Below are 19,699 nucleotides of genomic sequence, written 5' to 3'. Positions count from 1 at the left end.
AGTCTGCTTGTTACTATGTAGCCCTGGGTAAACTGTTTAATTCTCAGAGCCTGGGTTCCATCTCTGTAAAGTGAGGATCATAAAATTATGTTGCGGTGTTGCTGCAAAGGTCAAAGGACACAATGAAGGAAGAACACGTGGCACAGAGCCTGGAGCAGGTACCTACCAGGCACGGTGGTCTCCTCCCCCTCTGACCACTATTGGTCCACATGACGTCATGCACAGTGTCATTACATCATACACAATCCACCCACAGATGCGGTCCCAGTCCCCTTCCTTCCCCTTTAAGTTAACCCTTCTTTATTTTACTGTACCTAAATTTGGCAAGTCTTTCCTCTTCCCATAGGTGCTGCAAATTGCCTCGTACCACTTTGATGAGTCAAATAGCCTCTTGCCTGTCAAATTTGACATGCTCGAGTTAAAATTCTAAATAAATATGTACATATGTATAAATATACATAGGAACACATAGTAACACATATATTACCCTACGACATAGTACGATACTTGCCACATAGTAATACAAAAGCATTTGTTAAATGAATAAGTTGATAAATGTTAAAGAACTATTTACAGATGGATAAATGGCAATAAAAGAGTTCTAAGGGACTAGCCAAAGTTGGTCCCACGAATACTAAGAGAACACAGCTAACTAACCACTGGATCTCCAGACACCCAAAGGTACACTTTTCCCACATGACTAGGTGCCCTCTTTGTGCCTTAAAACTGGAGTCACCAAGTTATGTGCCACCTAAAAGGAGCCACATCATCAAGAAGCACAAGTCTCAGGCTATGCAGCTTGTTTCACTTTCATCTCAGGTTAAAACTTTCCAGGAAAGAGATCTGTTTCCCCCGACTCTATGGATCAATACCAACAAGCTGCACATTGACGAGTCTAATGCAGAATACGTGTCTGTAATACAACAAGTGCTCCGAGACAGCTGTAAGTCATGGGGGCACTAAAAGAACATTAATCCTACTGAAATCAATCTCAGTCTCTCTTTGCCTAAAGGACTCTCTCAAGATTTCAGATCAATGAAAACAACGCAAAACCTCCAAACACTGAAAAGAAAATACAGTAAAAGGCACATGCTAGAAAAATCAGTATCTTTAGATAGCTAGGCTGAGAGGGTTTAGAAAACAAATATGCACATGTTACTGATAAATAAATGTGAAATGGTAATACAGCCTGGCTTAGCCCAGGCTGCTATAACAAACTACCGTAGACTGGGTGGCTTAAAAACAACTGAAATTTACTTCCAGGAGGCTGGAAATCTGAGATCAGGAATGCTAGCATGATCAAATTCCAGTGAGAGCCCTCTTGCAGGTTGCAGACTTCTCACTGTATCCCCACCTGGTGGAAAGATGGTGAGCTAGATCTCTGAAGGGCACAAATCCCCTTCGTTGGGGCATCATGACCTAATCACCTCCCAAAGGCCCCACCTCCTAATACCATCGCCTTGGGGATGAGATTTCAACGTGTATATTTTAGGGGACACAAACATTCAGTCCATATCTGGAACACTGAGTAGAATTTAGTTTAAAAGTAATGCTATTCCAGTTCGGGTCAGATATTTACCGTTGCAAAAAAATCACTGTTTGTACCTCAAACCTTCCCTTTATACACCAACTGCAAGTCTTTAGAGATTCTCCCAAGGATTCTCACTGTACTCCGGGTTCATAGTAGTAGTAATACTAACTACTAATACTATTAGTATTAATAATAAAGTAATAAATTTAATAATAAAAATAATAATAGCTATCAATTACTGAGTGCTTTACCATGGGCCAGGCACCAGGCTAAGTATTTCACATGTCATTTCATGTAAATATTTTACATGTCATTTCATTTAATGCCTCCAAATCCTACTGCTTAAACCCTCCATCCCTTCCTTTCTTCCTTCTTTTCCCCCATCAAAACTTACCTGTTCTAGATCCTTGGGGCTTTACAGATTGGCACATTTACATAGCTGAGCTAGGCAGAATAACAGTCCCCTAAGATATCCACATCCTAATCCCTAGAACCTATGATCAAGTTAAGCTACATGGCAAAAGGGAATTAAGGTTGCTAATCAGCTGCCTTTAAAACAGGGAGATTAGCCTGGATTATCCAGGTGGGACCAGTGTAATTACAAGGGCCCTTAAAAATGGAAGAGAAAGGCGGAAGAGTCAGAGAAGGAGACGTAAGGACAGAGGCAAGGAGTGAAATAAAGTGATGTGAGAAGGACTGCTGCTGGCTTTGAAGATGAAAGACGGGGCCATGAGCCAAGGAATGCAGCAGTCTCTAGAAGATGGAAAAGGCAAAGGAAACAGATTCTCCCCCAGAGCCTCTAGAAAAGAATGCAGCCCTTCCACATCTTGATTTTAGCCCAGTGAGACCCGTGTTGGACTTATAACCTATAGAACCGTAAAACAATCTGTGCTGTTTTAAGCCGTGGAATTCATGTAATGTTTTACAGCGGCCACAGATATATAATGTTAAGAGGATAAGACTGGAGCCAGAATATGGGGCCTGAGAATCCAAGCCCTGCCACTTGCCAGCTGTGTAACCTTGGCAAGTTACTTAACTTCTCTGTGCCTCCGTTTCCTCCTCTATAAAAATGGGGATAATGGCTATACCTTATTCACAGGGCTAATGAATTTGTAACTGTGAAGTACGTGGAACCTAGTAAGCACCATATAAATATTAGATGTCATTATTCCTTCAGTAAACTCCCTACTGTTGTGTTGAATTGCCTTCTCTGAAATTGAGTTTGAGAGGGGTCTTCTGAACTATAATTCTTCAATAAAATGACTGTCCCTCATGCTGACAACCTTGGGCCCCTCAGGTGGCTAGTGCAGGAGAGTCCTCTGTGGGATCAAATTTCAGGTGCCCATACAATCACGGCTGGGAAACAGCCTGTGGGCCCCATTCTGGCACCACCACATAAAACGGCCAAACGGCATCATGCCTCGGCTTATAAACACGCCTACCCATAGGTTTGCTTTTACTGCTTCTCAAGCATGAATATATGTTCAAACGGAATGTGAGGCTATTTGCTATTTAATAAGTTCTCAACTTTAATTTTTGTAGAGTGTAGTTCAAACAACAGAGATTTGCAATGAGGTTAGTTTAGGGTAGACTGTAGCCTTCTGCTGAAGACGTGCCTAAACTACAGAAGGTTATGGCCGTGGGCAATTCATTCTCCAGAACCACACTGAGGGGCCTGCCAGAAACAGTCCCTGGAGAAGCCCTAGCAGGAGTTTACTCTAGGACGTTGCTGAGGATACTTCACTCAGAGCCCCCCTTCCCTGTGCAAGAACTTTATTTCTTGCAAATGCTAGGAAAATGCTAGAAAATGCACTACTTCTCTGAGGGATTGCTAAGCAGATGTCTCCCCCTGCTCTGCCCACTAGGCTTAGGGCCCAATTTATTGGCTTATTTGTCAACCATTACAGATATACAGGCCATGAGGTCTGCAAATCTGAGCCTATTTTTTTCCCCCAAACTTGAATGCCTACTCTAAAAGATATTTTCCTTGGCTTGAATATTTACTTATATTTTACCATTTTATTTTCTTTCTCTCTTTACCCCACCTCAAATGCTTCAACAATAAACTCCAAAGGTGATCCAATATTTTTATATTTACAGGCTCACGCTAGTATAATATGGCTGAAAAACTCTATGTACTTTGGCCCTGTTCATGTGGCACATACCTGAGGTGGCAGCACTGTGGAGAAAACACACTTCTCTCCTGTTCACTAATCTGCCATTGACTGGAGTGACCTTGAGCAAGCCACTTAGTCTCTCTGACCCTCATCATACTGCTTGTACCCTCAGAGGTGTAATGCGTCTACATTATAATTCTGGAACACAGGATTGTTTATTAACAGTGGGCACTTGTCACTCTTATCTTGCAATGGCTTCCACTACTACGTGAAGACCACCGTTTGGCTGACCACTCTTGTCCACACCTCACTGCCATGGTCTGTTGGCCTATTCGGTTGACAGGAAGGTTAAGTGATTATGTAATCACAGGGGGATTACATCTAAGTGTCCATCGACAGTTGAATGGATAAAGATGTGACACATATATACAATGGAATATTACTCAGCCATAAAAAGAAAAGACATTGAGTCACAGGGGGATTACATCTAAGTGTCCATCGACAGTTGAATGGATAAAGATGTGACACATATATACAATGGAATATTACTCAGCCATAAAAAGAAATGAAATTGAGTTATTTGTAGTGAGGTGGATGGACCTAGAGTCTGTCATACAGAGTGAAGTCAGAAGGAGAAAAACAAATACCGTATGCTAACACATATATATGGAATCTAAAAAAAAAAAAAAAAACGGCTCTAACGAACCTAGGGGCAGGACAGGAATAAAGACACAGACGTAGAGAATACACTTGAGGACACGGGGAGGGGGAAGGGTAAGCTGGGACGAACTGAGAGAGTGGCATGGACATACATACACTACCAAATGTAAAATAGATAGCTAGTGGGAAGCAGGTGCATAGCACAGGGAGGTCAGCTTGGTGCTTTGTGACCACCTAGAGGGCTGGGATAGGGAGGGTGGGAGGGAGACGCAAGAGGGAGGGGATATGGGGATATATGTATATGTATAGCTGATTCACTTTGTTATACAGCAGCAACTAACACAACATTGCAAAGCAATTATACTCCAATAAAGATGTAAAAAAAAAAGGCTGGGCGGGGGGCAGTTACAGAGAAACTTCCACCCACCATCCCCTTCGGCAACTTTCTCCTGTCCTTACCAGCCCTTGCTGGCCCAGCACCCATATTTCCATGGTTAGTGCTTTCTTGGGCACCAAGAGATGTGCCATTCTGTTACTCCCTAGACTTTTACATGATTTCCTAGCTCAATGTCTAAAGGGGGAAAAAAGGCATGTAAGCCAATTTCACGTCAAGTGGTCTTTTTATACTGTCCTTTTCATATATGCACATGACACATGAAATGAAAATGTCTGAAGCATGAGTTAATATCTTGGGGTCAGGCATTAGTCCTGACATCAGAATTTAACGGACAGGAAAAATGGTCATTCAGCAGAATTGAGACAAAAAATAAATCAGCAAGCCAGGGGTAATTTCAAGCTGAACACAGAGACCACCACTGACTCTTGATGTTTTATGTTTATGTTTTATGACATACTATTTATGTTTTTCAACCCTTCCTCTGGGTGTCCTGGCTTTAGGAGATGAGCGAACTTGACTCCAGAGCCCAGGCTCTGTCCTCCAGGGGTGGCCAGAATGCCAACTCTGCTGATTCCTCTCCTTTCTTTTGGTCCTACGATCGAGCCCCGGGTGCCGCCGGCCGCCAGGCACACGGTTCCTGCACTCAGTGGCTCAGTCTAGCAGGGGGAGAAAGGCATGTGAGGAAATTCCATTCCAAGTATATGTATATGTATAACTGAATCACTATGCTGTACACATGAAACTAACACAACGTTGTAAATCAACTAGACTCCAAGGAAGTTTTACGTCAGCACTAGTGACCTCCAGGGCTGGATAATTCTTCGTCGTGGGGCTGCCGCATGCTGAAGGATGTTGAGTGGCGTCCCTGCCCTTAGATACCATATCACCCCTTAGATACCAGTAGCACCCCTCACCCTAAGTTGGGACCACCAAAAATGTCTCCAGACATTGCCAAATCACTCCCCTGATTGAGAACCACTGGTTCATAACTTAGTGTTGGTTACCTCCAGCTAAAATGGAAGCTCCAGGAGGGCAGGAATCTTGGCCTATTTATTCACTGTTGATTCCCAAGCCCCCCAGAGCAGCAACAGGCATGGAGCATGTGAATGAAGGAATATTTATTTAAACACATGCACACACAACAAACAAACATTTCAGATTCTTCCAGTAGAAGTGATCAGTATCTAACTTCACCTCGCTTTTTATGGATTTTCATCAAAAGAAAATAATGGTAATGAGAGAACTTTTCAATTTCAGGAAGGAATATTTTTCTCTGTAGCTTACACAAATATTCTTCTGAAAGGCATTTTAGAATTGATCTATTTCTAGAAAGAATGCACCGTATATATATATATTATAAAAAATGACATGACTCTTTTCCACACATTTCCTTTTCTCTGTCTCCCAGCAGAAAACCTTTATTATGAGTATCGACCTTAGAAAGTAATTGCCTCAAGGGTATTACGGCTGATGCCATTTTAAGAATGAAGGGCAGTGCTACTGAAGCAGGCCAACACTCACTGGCAAGGAGGAGAAGAGGAATAAATTAATTCCTGAATGGACTTGTCCGTCACAGCCATCAGCTTCGACCAGAGTTTAATTTATCTCAGAGAGTGGGTGGGCCTGCCTGAAGGGTGTCATGCGATAAAAGACAGTAGAGAGACAGTTCTCAAGGAGGGAGGGGGTGGGATTTTGTATTCACCCTACCAACCACCACAAGGGAAAACGTGGCACTGTCTGGAGACATTTTTGATTTTCACCACTAAGGGGAGCGGCAGGAAATTGCTATTAGCATCTGACGGATAGAAGCCATGGATACCATGAAGCATCCTACAATGCACAGGACAGGCCCCCACAGCGGAGTCATTCAGCCCAAACTATCAAAGTGCCGAGGGCGAGACATCCTGCAGCAGAGCCCGATGTTGAACGGTGTGGGACCTAGTGCCTCTCTGTCTGAATCTGAATTCCTGATCCATCAGTGTCTAGTTATTCAGCAAACCTATTTCCCTTTTCCGCCTGGGCACACAGGTATTTATGTTAGCGTCCCTCGAGCTAGGGGTCGCTACCTGATGAGCTCTGGCCCGTGAAATGTGCGCAGAAGTGCTGTACCCCACTTCTAAAACTGGCCCATAAAACTTCCTACAAAATCACTCATCTCTCTTTTCCCCTTCGGTAAACCAGATGGAAGGGATTTAGGGGATGGCAGAGTCACCAGACAGAAGTAGCCTGGGTACCCGAATGTCTGTACAGAGAAGGGACGATGCACCTCCCTCCTGGTGGTGACCCGCACTAGACCACGATGTGAACAACAGACAGACTTCTACAGAGTTAAACCACCGATACTTGGGGGTTGTTCCGGCAGGTGGACTAGCCTAGCTGTGTAACCTACTGCAGGTTCCTTAACCTCTTTGTGCCTCCATGTCTTCCTCTGTTGAATGGTGATAATAATACCTCCTCTCTCCCATCAGGTTGCTGTGAGGATTCAAGTCTTTAAAATAGCATCTGGCATCTTAATAAAGTTTTCCCATCTGTAGGACCACCTTCGGTGACACCATATAAAATGACCGAAGGCACTATACATTGATTTATATAAAGATGTGTACCCACAGGTTTGCTTTTATTGCTTCCCAACATGGGTATTTGTTTGAACTAACTAAAAACTAGAAAGCTAGGCTATTTGTGTTTTAATTGAGTCTCAACTTTTAATTCTTTTGCACAATGCAGTTCAAAGTACAAAAAATTATGATTATTCCATGTTATCTTTATTACTTTTATCCTTACTTCATTTAATAGACAAGGATGAAGCATCTACTGTACGCTAAGCATTGTGTTAAGTATTGGAGATATAATTGTGAGCAGAAACAGACATGGCCTATGCCTCCATGGAGTTCAAAGTTTACCTGGAGAGTTAGGCATTAATAATTTAACACCAAAATGATTATAAAGTCGAATATATGAAAAATGTTACATGGGAAACATTCTGCTAAAGCAAAGAGACCTGGTCTTAGGAAGGATGGGAGGAAGGCTTCCCTGGGAGAAGTCTCTGGAGCTGAGTTTTGAAGGATGAATAAGAATAAACTTGGGGAAGGGGGGAAGGAATGGGAAGAGAATGCTAGGAGCGGAAACATCATGTGCAAATGTCCTGAGGCAGAGTACATCCAAAGAACTGAGGGAGGCTGTATGTGTCTGGATCATAAGAAGTGAGGAGTGGAAGGCAGTGAAGGCAGATAAGGCTGGAGAGAAATTGGCAGCATGGCCAGGCCATTCAAGGCCTTGTAGGTCATTCTCAATAATTTTCATATTTGTTCTAAGGTTTTTAAACTGGGTGAAGTGACATGATTAGTCGTGCATCTTTAAAACCTCATTCTGTACGCACTTAAGAGAATGGCATGGAGGTAGGCAAGGGTAGAGCCAGGGGACCTGTTATATTATTTCTGGGTTTTAGAGGTGAGATCATGGTGGCAGAGATGGCTAGATTAAAGAGACACTTAGGACATAAAATCATCAGCCTTTGGAGATGTATTAGATGTGGGAAGCGGAGGTGAGGGAGGTGTCTAGAATAGCTTTCAGGCCTTGGTTTCAGCAACTGGACAAAAATTAGTGCCACTTACGGGACAGGGGCTAATGAAGGTGGACCACGTTTGAGGAGAAAATGTCGAGTTTGGTTTGAGAGGAGTACGCAGTGAACTAACTTCACATCATCTTTATTCTTTGCTCATAATATGATTCTCCTATTTTCATTTCTATGTATTCATCTATTCTCTCATTTAACAAATCATTATTAAGTACCAACTATGGGACTCATAGTGGTGATACAGACAGTCTCTCAAGGAGCTTATGGTCTAGGAGAAAGCTTTGAAAATGGATGATACCGTTAAGAGCTATGATAGGAAAAAAAATTATTACTTAGACATAGAAGAGTGCCCCACACCCAGAATCGGGGGTGAAGGTTGGAAATTATGGAAGGTTTTCTGGAGGAAACGTCTCTGATGCAACGTGCAAGAAGGGAGCCTAAGGGAAAGGGTACTCCAGGCAAGGGAAGAGCACGTGTAGACAGGAGACAAGAGCGCACAGAGAGTTAATGAGGTCAAAGCAGCTCAGCGCGGCCAAAGCCCACAGAAGCAGGAGCTAGTGGGCCAAGCTAGGATTCTGGGTTTTATCCTGAGAGTATTTTTAAGGCTCTTTTCCATTTTGGTCATTATTTATTAAATTTCCAATTGTCTTCTCTTTCTCCTACGTTCATGTACACACACCCCTAAATTTCTATTATCCTTTTTTATTCCTAGATTAACACAATATCAAACATTCTGCAAAACTAAGAGGTCACATGAGATTTTTGACTGCATTTGGAAAACCAAGAGATCATGTTATAAGTCCCAGAGCTCATTAGCCAGTTACTTCTGATTACTTTAAACCCACTAAAATCACTCTCGAACCATCCTAAGGAAATCTTTTTCTAATTGTACCAAACAACTGTTTCCAACTTGACAGCCAGTGTTCCTCAAGTCTTACTTTTACACTATCATTAAAGAGATGGTGTCCATGTGACATGACCATTTTCAAAGAGAAAGAAATCCCCCCACCCGTAACATTCAAGACACTTGTTCAATTTTTCATCTCCCAATGGCACAACAGAACTGCCTACACTATTCTCTTGGTCCCACTGAGGTCTGGTTCTTGCTTTGTTCCAACTGTCCCTCTGCTTTTTCCTCCTTAGTTCTCCTATCTTGAAAGCTCATTTTACACCGATCACTCTCTTTTTTCAAACAATAATGCCAGGCTTTCTCACGCCCTACACCCCATCACATAAAACTACTTGTGGTTTTTCAAGCACCCCATTCTGTTTCATGCCTTTATACTTTTATACATATGTTATTCTCTCTTTTTAGGATGTGCTTCTCCCTTACCTACCTGGACAACTGTCATCCTTCAAGACCCATCTCAAGCATTTTCTTCTTGTGACCCACCCTCATCTCTTACCAACCTCCTTCCAAATCTGGATGATGGAGCACTCCCTCTTTTAAGTCACACCCAACATACTGTCTACAATTATTTAAAATGGTCTACTCTCAGAGGAAAGGATAAAGAAGAATATTCCTCAGCCATAAAAAGAACAAAATAATGCCATTGGCAGCAACATGGATGGACCTAGAGATGATCATACTAAGTGAAGTAAGTCAGACAGAGAAAGACAAGTATCATATGATATCACTCATATCATATGATGTGATATCATATGATATCACTCATATCATAAATTAGGGGAACCTAATTTTAAAAATGATATAAATGAACTTATTTACAAAACAGAAAGAGACTCACGCATTTTGAAAACAAACCTATGGTTACCAAAGGGGAAAGGGGGGTGGGGGAGGGATAAATCAGGAGCTTGGGATTAACATACACACACTACTATATATAAAACAGATAACCAACAAGGACCTACTGTATAGCACAGGGAGCTCTCCTCAATATTCTGTACTAACCTATATGGGAAAAGGATCTGAAAAAGAATGAATATATGTGTAACTGCATCGCTACGCTGTACACCTGAAACTGACACAACACTGTAAACCAACTAGACGCCAACAAAATTTAAAATAAAATAAAATGATTTATTTACTAGGTAAGGTCAAGGCTGTGTCTAATTTATCTTTATATCTCCTGTACCAAGACAGTGTCTGGCAAAAAGCAGGCATCAAATTAGTGACCGCTGAATGAATCAATAATTCAGTGAGTGAACACCCAAACATGTCAAAAAAGCTTCTCAGATATATGGAAGAGATGGCTTGAGTACCGCCATCCCACATGCTATATCATCTCTCATTTATTATATAGTTTAAAATACCTGTAAAGGTATGATTCTCAGTTCTAGTCCCTAAAGATCCTGATGGGTGCCCAGGGGCTTCTGATTTTGAGAACCCTCCTGAGAAGCTCTGTTGTAAAGCCAGAACATTAGGAAACAGAACCAGCATGAAAATGAGTAGGAAATCTTCCTCTTCCATTTACCTGTGTCCCTTTGAAGCAAAACAAACCCCAGGCACACAACATGTATTTCATTGATTCTTCCACCCATCCATCCATCTAATATTTTTGAGACCCTCCTACACCGTGCTAGGCACTCTCTCAAGCAGGTAAGAAGCAAAGTGAAAACCTGCGTATAAACCAGACTCTACTCCAGGAGGCTTTAAAAACAAACGACCACTTGCGTAAGAAACTTCAAGATGCACAACACAGGCACAGTGAGAGTTTAAATTAAGAGTGGGGACACATCAGCTTTCATCTGTCTTTTTCTTTTCAGAAAACATGCTAGGTCCCGATCTCTGAGTTAGCATGAAATCTCGCTCAGTTCTGATTTCCCACGGAGGATTTAGCTAGGATTTTGAGGCTGAGCTCTGAGTTTCGTGTCTTCTTCAATAACCCTTTTAAACATTCACATAATGGGGCTCACTTGGCATCAATCTAACCTGTGGGGATCCAAAGTTTGGCTATTTCAGTAGTTTCTGGAGTTGCTTCCCGTGCATTATACGCTTTGATGCAGAGCATCTGTTCTTTGCTTTTTCTTCTCTCCTTCGCCCTCTAGAAGTCCACAGGCTTTAACTGATTTTCTGTTGCTGAAAGGTGCCCCCAGCTTGCACTCCCTGCAACTGCCATGTGGTTTATTTCTTTCTCAAAGTTGGCAACCTATTTTTTAAAAAAAATCTGTCACCCCTTTTCTTCCCTTCAGGTAAGTCATTTTTACTGAGGCTGTTGTTATATGGCTGGAACAGGGAGAGCCAGGAATTCCTGAAGCCTGGCTGGGAGCAAGGCCAGGCTGACTTGGATTTATCCTCCTTTTAAGAGGCTGTCTTTGCCTGGTTCTATCACTTTCTCAATTCCTCAAAGGCTCAATTACTTAGCTAACCTCCCTCCCCCAACCACACATGTAAAAAGTGACAAATTACTGTTCAGAGACCGACAGATGAGCCAGGGAGCCGGCTGCTCGGTTTTGTGGCTTTTCCTGGGGCAACCTGGTGAGTTGTTAAAGAAAGGGGAGCTGAAAGGTGAACTGAGTTGTTGTTTTTTTTTTTTTTTTAACTCAACAATCCCTCTTTTTAATAGGGCAAGGTGTAGACCAGCTTCCTTACCTGCTGGCTCAAGGCAGATGAGCCTTCAGGGGGCTCCAAGCACGGGGCTTTGGCGAAGCCACAAGACAGAAGTCTGGGTCTCTGAATCACCACGCAGGAAGGTGGTTCACCAACACACGCACGAACGAGCGCTCAATTGCGTTAAGCCGCTGAGACGTGGGGATTGTCTGTTAGAGCAGTTTGCTTACCCTGACTGATATAAAAGGGATATGAACACTCACAGGACTGTCAGGGGAGAAGGGCACTACTCTGTTCCTTCCACGGGCCGAGGAATCAAAGGCGCGCAGAGAGGGTTCTACCACAGCTGCTTGTCCTTAGTAAGACAAGGGTTTTCATGGGAAACACTCACTGGTGGATCCTTTGCTGGCTGAAAGGGGCAGTGTAGCAGTCATTCTCCTCCAGGTCTGGCAGTGTCTCCTTGTCCAGCCTCATTGGCTTCTTAGGTAACCATCTCCGAAAACTGCTTATGTGTTTATCGATCCTGTGGTACATGAAAGGCAAGACCAAAGGGTACAGCATGTCAGCATTGCCCCAAAACACGGGAGGGAAGTCTCCACAGAGGCGTAAATATGACCCACACACTCCGGGCATGCTCACTGCACTCACGAAACTCTCACTCAACAGACAGAAAGAAGAGAGCCGGGACTCGGTGTTCTTGGGATTTCACCAAGGGGCTTTGATACGATTGTCCCTGATATCACAGCTGTGAGTCATATGTCTACACATGCCAATGAATGACCAAGGAACAGAACAAGGCTGGAAGGCTCTGGAAAGGAAGTGGACAGTCCCTTAAGCAAAGCAGCTGAGACCTTAACTTTGTCCACCCTGCAGATTCCAGAAACTCATTGTGTGCTTGGAAAATCTCCCCATCTGAGGTCAGGGAAGAGCTGTAGCTATAGTTAGCTTTGAGCGAGGGGTGACAGTGCATCCCAGGGGGTGGCCTGTGCACAGAGAGCCCAATGTCACGATTTGCTTCCTTCCCCAAGCAGCCTCTCAGCAGACGGCATGCTGTTTAACTTTCATGTCTCTTTTCAAGCTGAGACATGAAAGTCCTCAAGGTGCTGGGGCATCATGACACACGTATGTCACTCTGGCCTGGGCACACGATGACGCCAAGCCAAGGGAAATGACACTGTCTCCAGAGTGGTTTTCAAGCCATGGTTTCCCCCCTTGGCTACCTCCCTGTTCCCTCTGATTTCTGCCGATGAAAACGTCTGGCTTCCACGTGACCAGATTCTCACCCACTCACAGCCAGCCACTAGAAGGAGCAAATACCACAGCAGACTTTTAAATGATTATGCTACCTCAGGTGTCTGTAACCCCTGAAATGTTTTTTCTCCAAGGGCACATATCAAATATGAAGCAGACTGTGAAGCAGACTGAACGGGTGCCATTCGCGTTTTACACATCACAAAAGAGACCCACGGCAGGGGTGATCATCCAGCCAGTGAATAAAGCCAGAACCAAATTGCAGGTTCCGCACTCTTGATTTTAAAGATCACCCCCATCAAAGTAGTTGATAATGGGAATCTTCACTTAGGGGCTATTCAAGGGACACATTTCTCTGGGGATGAAAATCTTTAAATGCCTTCTAAGTCTACTAACTGAAAACATATGGAATTTGGGTATGTTTTGTTTCTTTTCCCAATTAAAATCATTTACATGGCAATTTATCCTTTTCCGTGAAACTCTCAGCTGAAGGGATTACTTTTATATATAACCAATCAACTCCAAAATGAAAAATAACAGTAAACTTCTCTTCTACCACCTTTTAACCTCAGCATTGTTCCAGCCTCACCACAACCCCCCCACTCTGCCTGGTGGTGGCTGTCCTTTTTCCAGAGTCCCTGAAAGTTCAAACTGGAAAGAATCCTCCGGCTTCTTTAAGAGCCTCCTCTCCAAGAGGACCTGTCCCCACCACATATACACACACAGAAGTAAAGATCGCACTCAGGGTCATGGACCCAGAAAAGAATAGTAGATTAGAATGGCCCAAAGACTGAATGAAGAAAGGGAAAACGTGCCCATCTCCTTCATCCTTCAAGTCCACCCCATTCCCCCATCATCTCTTTAAAGACACTTAGAATACAGTGAGATGACAAGCTTCAGAGAGGTGATATGACACAGTGGTTGAGGACATGAACTCTGAGGCTGGGGTGCCCAGATTCAAGCCCTGCCTCTGTAATTATTAGCAGTGTGACCTTGGGCAAGTTATTTAACTTCGCCATGTTTCAACTTCCTTATCTGTAAAATGGGCAGAATAATGCTGCTCAGTTCACAGGGTTGTGATGATTAACTGATCAATACGTATACAAAGTCTCCAGAAAGGTGTCTGGTGCGTAGCGAACACTGGCTATCATCGCTCTCTGTTCTTTTGTCCCAAAGACAAGGATTTGAGCCACCAGTTTGCTTAACATTTTTGTCCTTCTGCCTTTCAATTCAAAAGGTTAATTATGCTTCACCAGCATCTATCACTCGTCCAAGTTCAATGATACAGTCCTTAAATTAGACTTCCTAGTTGTTCAGCTGGTTGCCTTCCCCGTGGCTCCTGGCTTTATTTCATCTGATTGCCTTAGAAGTTGTTCACGAAAGAAGACTTTGGCCCAGAGGTTTTCCGTAACAGAGCTTTCACCTCCCACATCTCTCCAGCCGGCAGCACTAATCGGATTACACTTTGCAAAATTCCCATTCTCACAGAATCTGGGCTCTGCGTGCAATGACTATGAATTAAATCCAGATGGGTACAGTGCTCAGTGTGGATGAAAACAAAGCTGTAAAAATCCAGGCATAAATACGCCATGGGAATGAAATGGTAGCTTTCAGCAACCAGCTTGTGGCACCACAATTTAAGTGAAATGTGGAGATGGCGGGGAGAGAGAACAGAGTATGAAAGTGATTAGTTCCTTGAAAAATGAGGAGTTGGAGGGGGGAAGGAAGTGAGGGGAGGCTGCTTGGCATGGTGGAAAGGAGCTGGGATTTGTCCTTGGAATGCCTAAATCCTGGCTCTGTTGCTTATCAGCTGTGTGACCTTCCACAAATCACTCACCTTTCCGAGCTTTATTTTTCAAGGGTTTTAAAATGGGATCATTACGATCATCGTCATCTTATTGACCTCACAGGGTTGCTAGGAGGCTTATAAAAGAGGACGTGCATGAAATGCTTTGGAGAAGCTGCTAGGCAGAGAGCAGTGTTATTAGTAACTCCTTGAGGACCATGGAGGCTAATGTTAAAGGGATGGAAAGGGGAGGAAGTGGGCTTTTGAAACACTATGGTAGAAGAACGATATTCAAAAGATATCTTAAAAACGAGCCCCCTGAGACACTAACTGGGGGTGGAGGGTGTGAACCGGCCTTCATCGGAGCAGCCCCCGAGAAGAAACAGGAAGACAGAGCATGGGCTGTCTTGGTCCCATCACACATGCCAGGCCAGGCTGTGCGCTCACAATGACAGAAAAAATGTTCAAATGTGATCAGCAGTTTGTGTTCTCTTCTGGTTGGCAGAATGGCCCCCCAAAGATTTCTGCACCCTAATCCCAGAACCTGGAAATATGTCGTGTGACATGGCAAAGGGACTTTGCATGTGTAAGGTGATGGGCCTTAAATTAAGGAGAGCATCCTGGATTACTTAGGGGGACCCATTTAATCACTAAGCCATTTAATAGCAGAGAACTTTCTCTGGCTGGAGACAGGAGAGATGAGGCAAAAGGGAGGTCAGAGAGATTCAAAGCAAGAGAAGGATTCAACCGGCCACAGTTGGCTTTGAATATGAAGGGGGCCAGGAGCCAGGGAGTACAGGCAGCCTCTAGAAGCTGAGAAAGACCTTGGGTTAACAGCCAGTCAAGAAACAGAGACCCCAGTGCTAACGACTGCATGGAACTGAACTGTGCCAGCCAACTGGCTGAGCCTGGAAGCCAATTCTTCCCCAGCGCCTGCAAAGAAGAGCCCGGCTGGCTGACGCCATGATTTCAGCCTGTGAGACCCGGAGCAGAGAAACCAGTTGAAACCTCCCCCAGCCCAGACTTGTGACTTGGAGAATTGAGATAATGTGCGGGAATGTGTTGTAACAGCAATGGGAGACTAACACACCTCTCCAGTCTTGGGCCCATCTTCCCCTTGAGACACGACCTCGGCTAGCCAGGCCCCCGTGGGCTGAGAATGACGTTCTACACATTGCCCCTACCTCCCAGGTAGGTGGCTCGGGGAACAAGGGTCTGTCCCTCTGTGGCAGGATGACGAATGGTCACTCTTCCACAAACCCACTCCTGTCCCCAAACTGTGCCACTCAGACATCAGTGAGGATCCCCTTCCACCTTGCAAAGGAAAGACACATAGTGCAAAAGCCACCAGGCTGGAAAGCATGAGACTTAGACTGGATGCCCGGGACAAGGCTTTTATCCCTTTTATCCTCACGGGGTCTTAGTATCCTGATCTCTTAAGATGAAAAATCAGATGCTTTCTCAATACATGGTGGTGACTTCAGCAGTAATATCTTGGCTATACCATTTTAAACAAACTTGAGTTAATAAAGAGTTTTCCTTTAGGGATGTCTCTGGCGGTCCAGTGGTTAAAACTCTGCGCTTCCACTGCAGGGGGTGTGGGTTTGAGCCCTGGCTGGGGAACGAAGATCCTGCATGCTGAGGTCAAAAAAAGAGTTTTCCTTTTCAAGAGGCACAATGGATAACCTTTCATATAGAACGATGACTCGGGAGTCAGCTGGAAGTGGATTCACATCCTCATTGCCCAGAACGAAAATGGTGAGTGCCATGCTGGGGGAGGGACTAAACTCCTCTGAGCTAATATACCCGTTACCTAAGGAAGTGGTAAGGATAATGCGTAAGTGTTTGCACAATGCCTTGCATGGACAAAATGCTCAATTAAGTAGTGGTTTCTAGGATGAAGAAAATGATGATGACAATGAGCTTTTATTTACCGAGTTCTCAGCAGACGTTCAAGAGCTATGATTCTCCCTTGTATACTGAGGTCTGTGCTTCCGTGTCTCACAAACATCCCTAAACAGGCAATCCTGAAATTTACTTAGGCCTGTAAAAGTCAAGAAACCAACTAACCAGGAAGCACCCCATCTGTCTCTTCAACATAGGAGTAGGGCTTACTTAGTAAAGTCTCCTCTGACGGGGAAAAGAAAAAACGTCAGCTTAATAATGGAGCACTGACTTTGGTTGGATACACCGTCACTTTGTTCCATTTCTGCCATTTACTGAGCAAAAGCTGTCTCACAGACTACACAGGCAACTCAATAAAGATGGATCATCCACTTGGGTATTTGTGGCCTTGACTTGCCAAGTTAATATCTAGACTAAAAGGTGAGTTACTTTCTTAAGAAAGTTGTTCTGATGGTAAGTTCAGGGTCCTTGACCAAATGCCGGTTCATGACAGGTGACGTTCTGCGTAGCTGGAAAGAGCTGCCAGCACAGCACAAGCACAGACAAATGGGCACAGACCTGAAACTTCTTCCAGGCTGTGCCTTGGAAATGAGCCTTGGGAAGGTCCTGGTTAAAACAACTTGACCTCAGTTATCTCGGTTGTAAAGGGGAGACAATCCTACCCACCTTCAGGAGTCGTGACGATTACAGAAAAGGCCACATGCAAAGGACTTCGCCTCTAACAGGCTAACCTATCTGCAGGCTTTTATAAATCACTGGCTGTGCACAGAGTCCCAACCTGGATGCTGAGGGTATACCCTGAAGAAGCAGAAAACAAGGGCCTTTCCCTGGAGCCACTAACAACCAGGAGGGAGTTTGTACTGATGACAACTTAATTAGGCTGAATGAAATGAAACAGGCTACTTCAGAGACACCTGCTTTTCCCCAGACCAGAATATTATAATAATAGCATCGGGTTTCGAACAGTTAGATAACATTTTCAGAGATAATATGCCCAGAGAGCACCTACAGGTGAGTGGTTTTTTTTTTTTTTTAATTTAATGGAGGCCCCATACACCGGCTTACATTGCAGGAAATGAAGCCCTCCTGGATGGATAACAGACAACAGGAGGCTTGCATTTCTTTTTCCTCTTCTCAGAGCCAAGTCCCCTGTATTTGCAGCCTCTCCTTGGACAGTTAGGGATCTTGGGAAGCTACTGCCATTCTTTTAGGTCACAAGGCTGCTAACTGGGGCACAGCTTAGAAGAGTCCAAAGGGTTTGGAACATTTACGTATGTTAATTTGTTTAAGACGAGGATGGAAACATCCAAGCCATTTTGTCATGTTGCCTGTATACTCATCTGATAAGATTACGATGGCACTGAGAGTATAATGCACTAGGGACCAGCATCCATTCTGCCAAGCACTGCAAAGGAGAACATCAGGCAGGACGTGTACGGGGGCGTGGAGGAAAAAAGAATGAGTAGTAATGAGACTGCAGCTACAAGCCACCCACAGTCAACAGATTTATTACTTTGTAAGCATATCTTCTGCAGATTATATTTGTATGATTTGGTGAAGGCAAAAAAAATAATAATAATAAGGCAGAAGAACGATGATAAATTTCCTTTCCTGACTGGATAGGTAATTTGTAATACCTGTAAGTCTGCCCAAAGGTAAGTGTTGAAGTAGCCTTTAATAGCCAAGTATGTGAATGAAAAGGACATTTACTCCAGAAATACATATCTGAATTACATGAATGTGCTTTATGATGTCAGGGGACCTTTCATAAATAAAGATATTTGTGAAATGATGCTCTATTTTTCTGCCTGCTCAGAAACTTCACGATTTCTAATTCATTTCTCTTATCCTGAAAGGAGGTAGGTTTGTTTCAAGGGTCCTTTCACGGATTAATGAAGCGAAATATCATTTGTAAGAATGAAACTAAAAGCTAAATTAAATATCCATACGTAGCATGACATGAGAATTTTAGAATACTGGAAGTCAATATTTTACTACTGATGTACAGCTAGGATAACAAGTTATAGATGTGCCCTTCAATTTGTAATGTCATCCCTGGCTACAAAGAGACACACAGTCTTCATCATCTAAATCAGGCTGTTCTGAGGTGAAGTGAGAGTTAAAGTAGATACAAAATTTTCTGACAAACTGGCACCAAAAATTGGCACCAGACACTGGGCTTCAATAAGTTACACCACCAAACTGATGTCCCAGATTTAATCCTATGTGGTAAGCAGTAAGGCTTAAGAGGTCATTCTGAATCAGTGTGTCATAAAACCATAGTCAGGACTTTTTTCCCCTTTATTTTGACCCAGAGTCTTCCGGTGCCTCCTAAGGCCCAGATTTTTCTACAGTTGTAATGTGTGCACTTAAGTACTATCAACATTTTTTTTAAACATCTCTATTGGAGTATAATTGCTTTACAATGGTGTGTTAGTTTCTGCTTTTTAACAATGTGAATCAGCTATAGATACATATATCCCCATATCCCCTCCCACCCTCCCTATCCCACCCCTCTAGGTGGTCACAGAGCACTGAGCTGATCTCCCTGTGCTATGCGGCTGCTTCCCACTAGCTATTTTACATTTGGTAGTGTATATATGTCCACGCCACTCTCTCACTTCGTCCCAGCTTACCCTTCCCCCGCCCCGTGTCCTCAAGTCCATTCTCTACTAAAGAAGTAGCATCAATTTTTTCAGGCCAAAAATTAGTATTTAGTAAGCTGTTCTTCCAGTTCCAGAAACAAGGATTTCCCCAGCTCTTATTCACTCCCAACCTCCCTTCTATACACATGGAGTACGTATGATGAGTCACGTGGTCACAGTCTCCTCTGCTTTCCTCCTCTTGCTCGTGTTCTAAATCCCATCCCCTCTTTCTCTCTTCTTGTCACAAACCTTATCAAGGTAGTAGTGATCCCTCACTGCCTCTGATTCATCAGGACCCTGTCCATTCTCCACCAGCTGCAAT

General features: G+C 43.6%; 1 protein-coding gene across 9 annotated transcripts in view; it reads right to left on the bottom strand.

Moving 5' to 3' along the window:
* Positions 1-19,699, bottom strand: part of ANO4 (anoctamin 4) — a 459,956-nt gene that overhangs the window by 128,678 nt on the left and 311,579 nt on the right. For 7 of the 9 annotated variants that reach the window (XM_024127263.2, XM_024127265.2, XM_024127266.2 and 4 more), the window contains one exon: positions 12,182-12,313. The exons of the other annotated variants lie outside the window; for them this stretch is intronic. In XM_024127263.2, coding sequence (XP_023983031.1) covers positions 12,182-12,313 — 132 coding nt within the window. The remainder of the gene's footprint in view (positions 1-12,181; positions 12,314-19,699) is intronic. 9 annotated transcript variants of the gene reach the window in all.

Source organism: Physeter macrocephalus, chromosome 6, assembly GCF_002837175.3.
Source record: "Physeter macrocephalus isolate SW-GA chromosome 6, ASM283717v5, whole genome shotgun sequence".
In the NCBI taxonomy this organism is placed as follows: domain Eukaryota; kingdom Metazoa; phylum Chordata; class Mammalia; order Artiodactyla; family Physeteridae; genus Physeter; species Physeter macrocephalus.
Note: the sequence above shows the minus strand (reverse complement) of the source record. Positions and strands in the feature narration are given on the sequence as shown.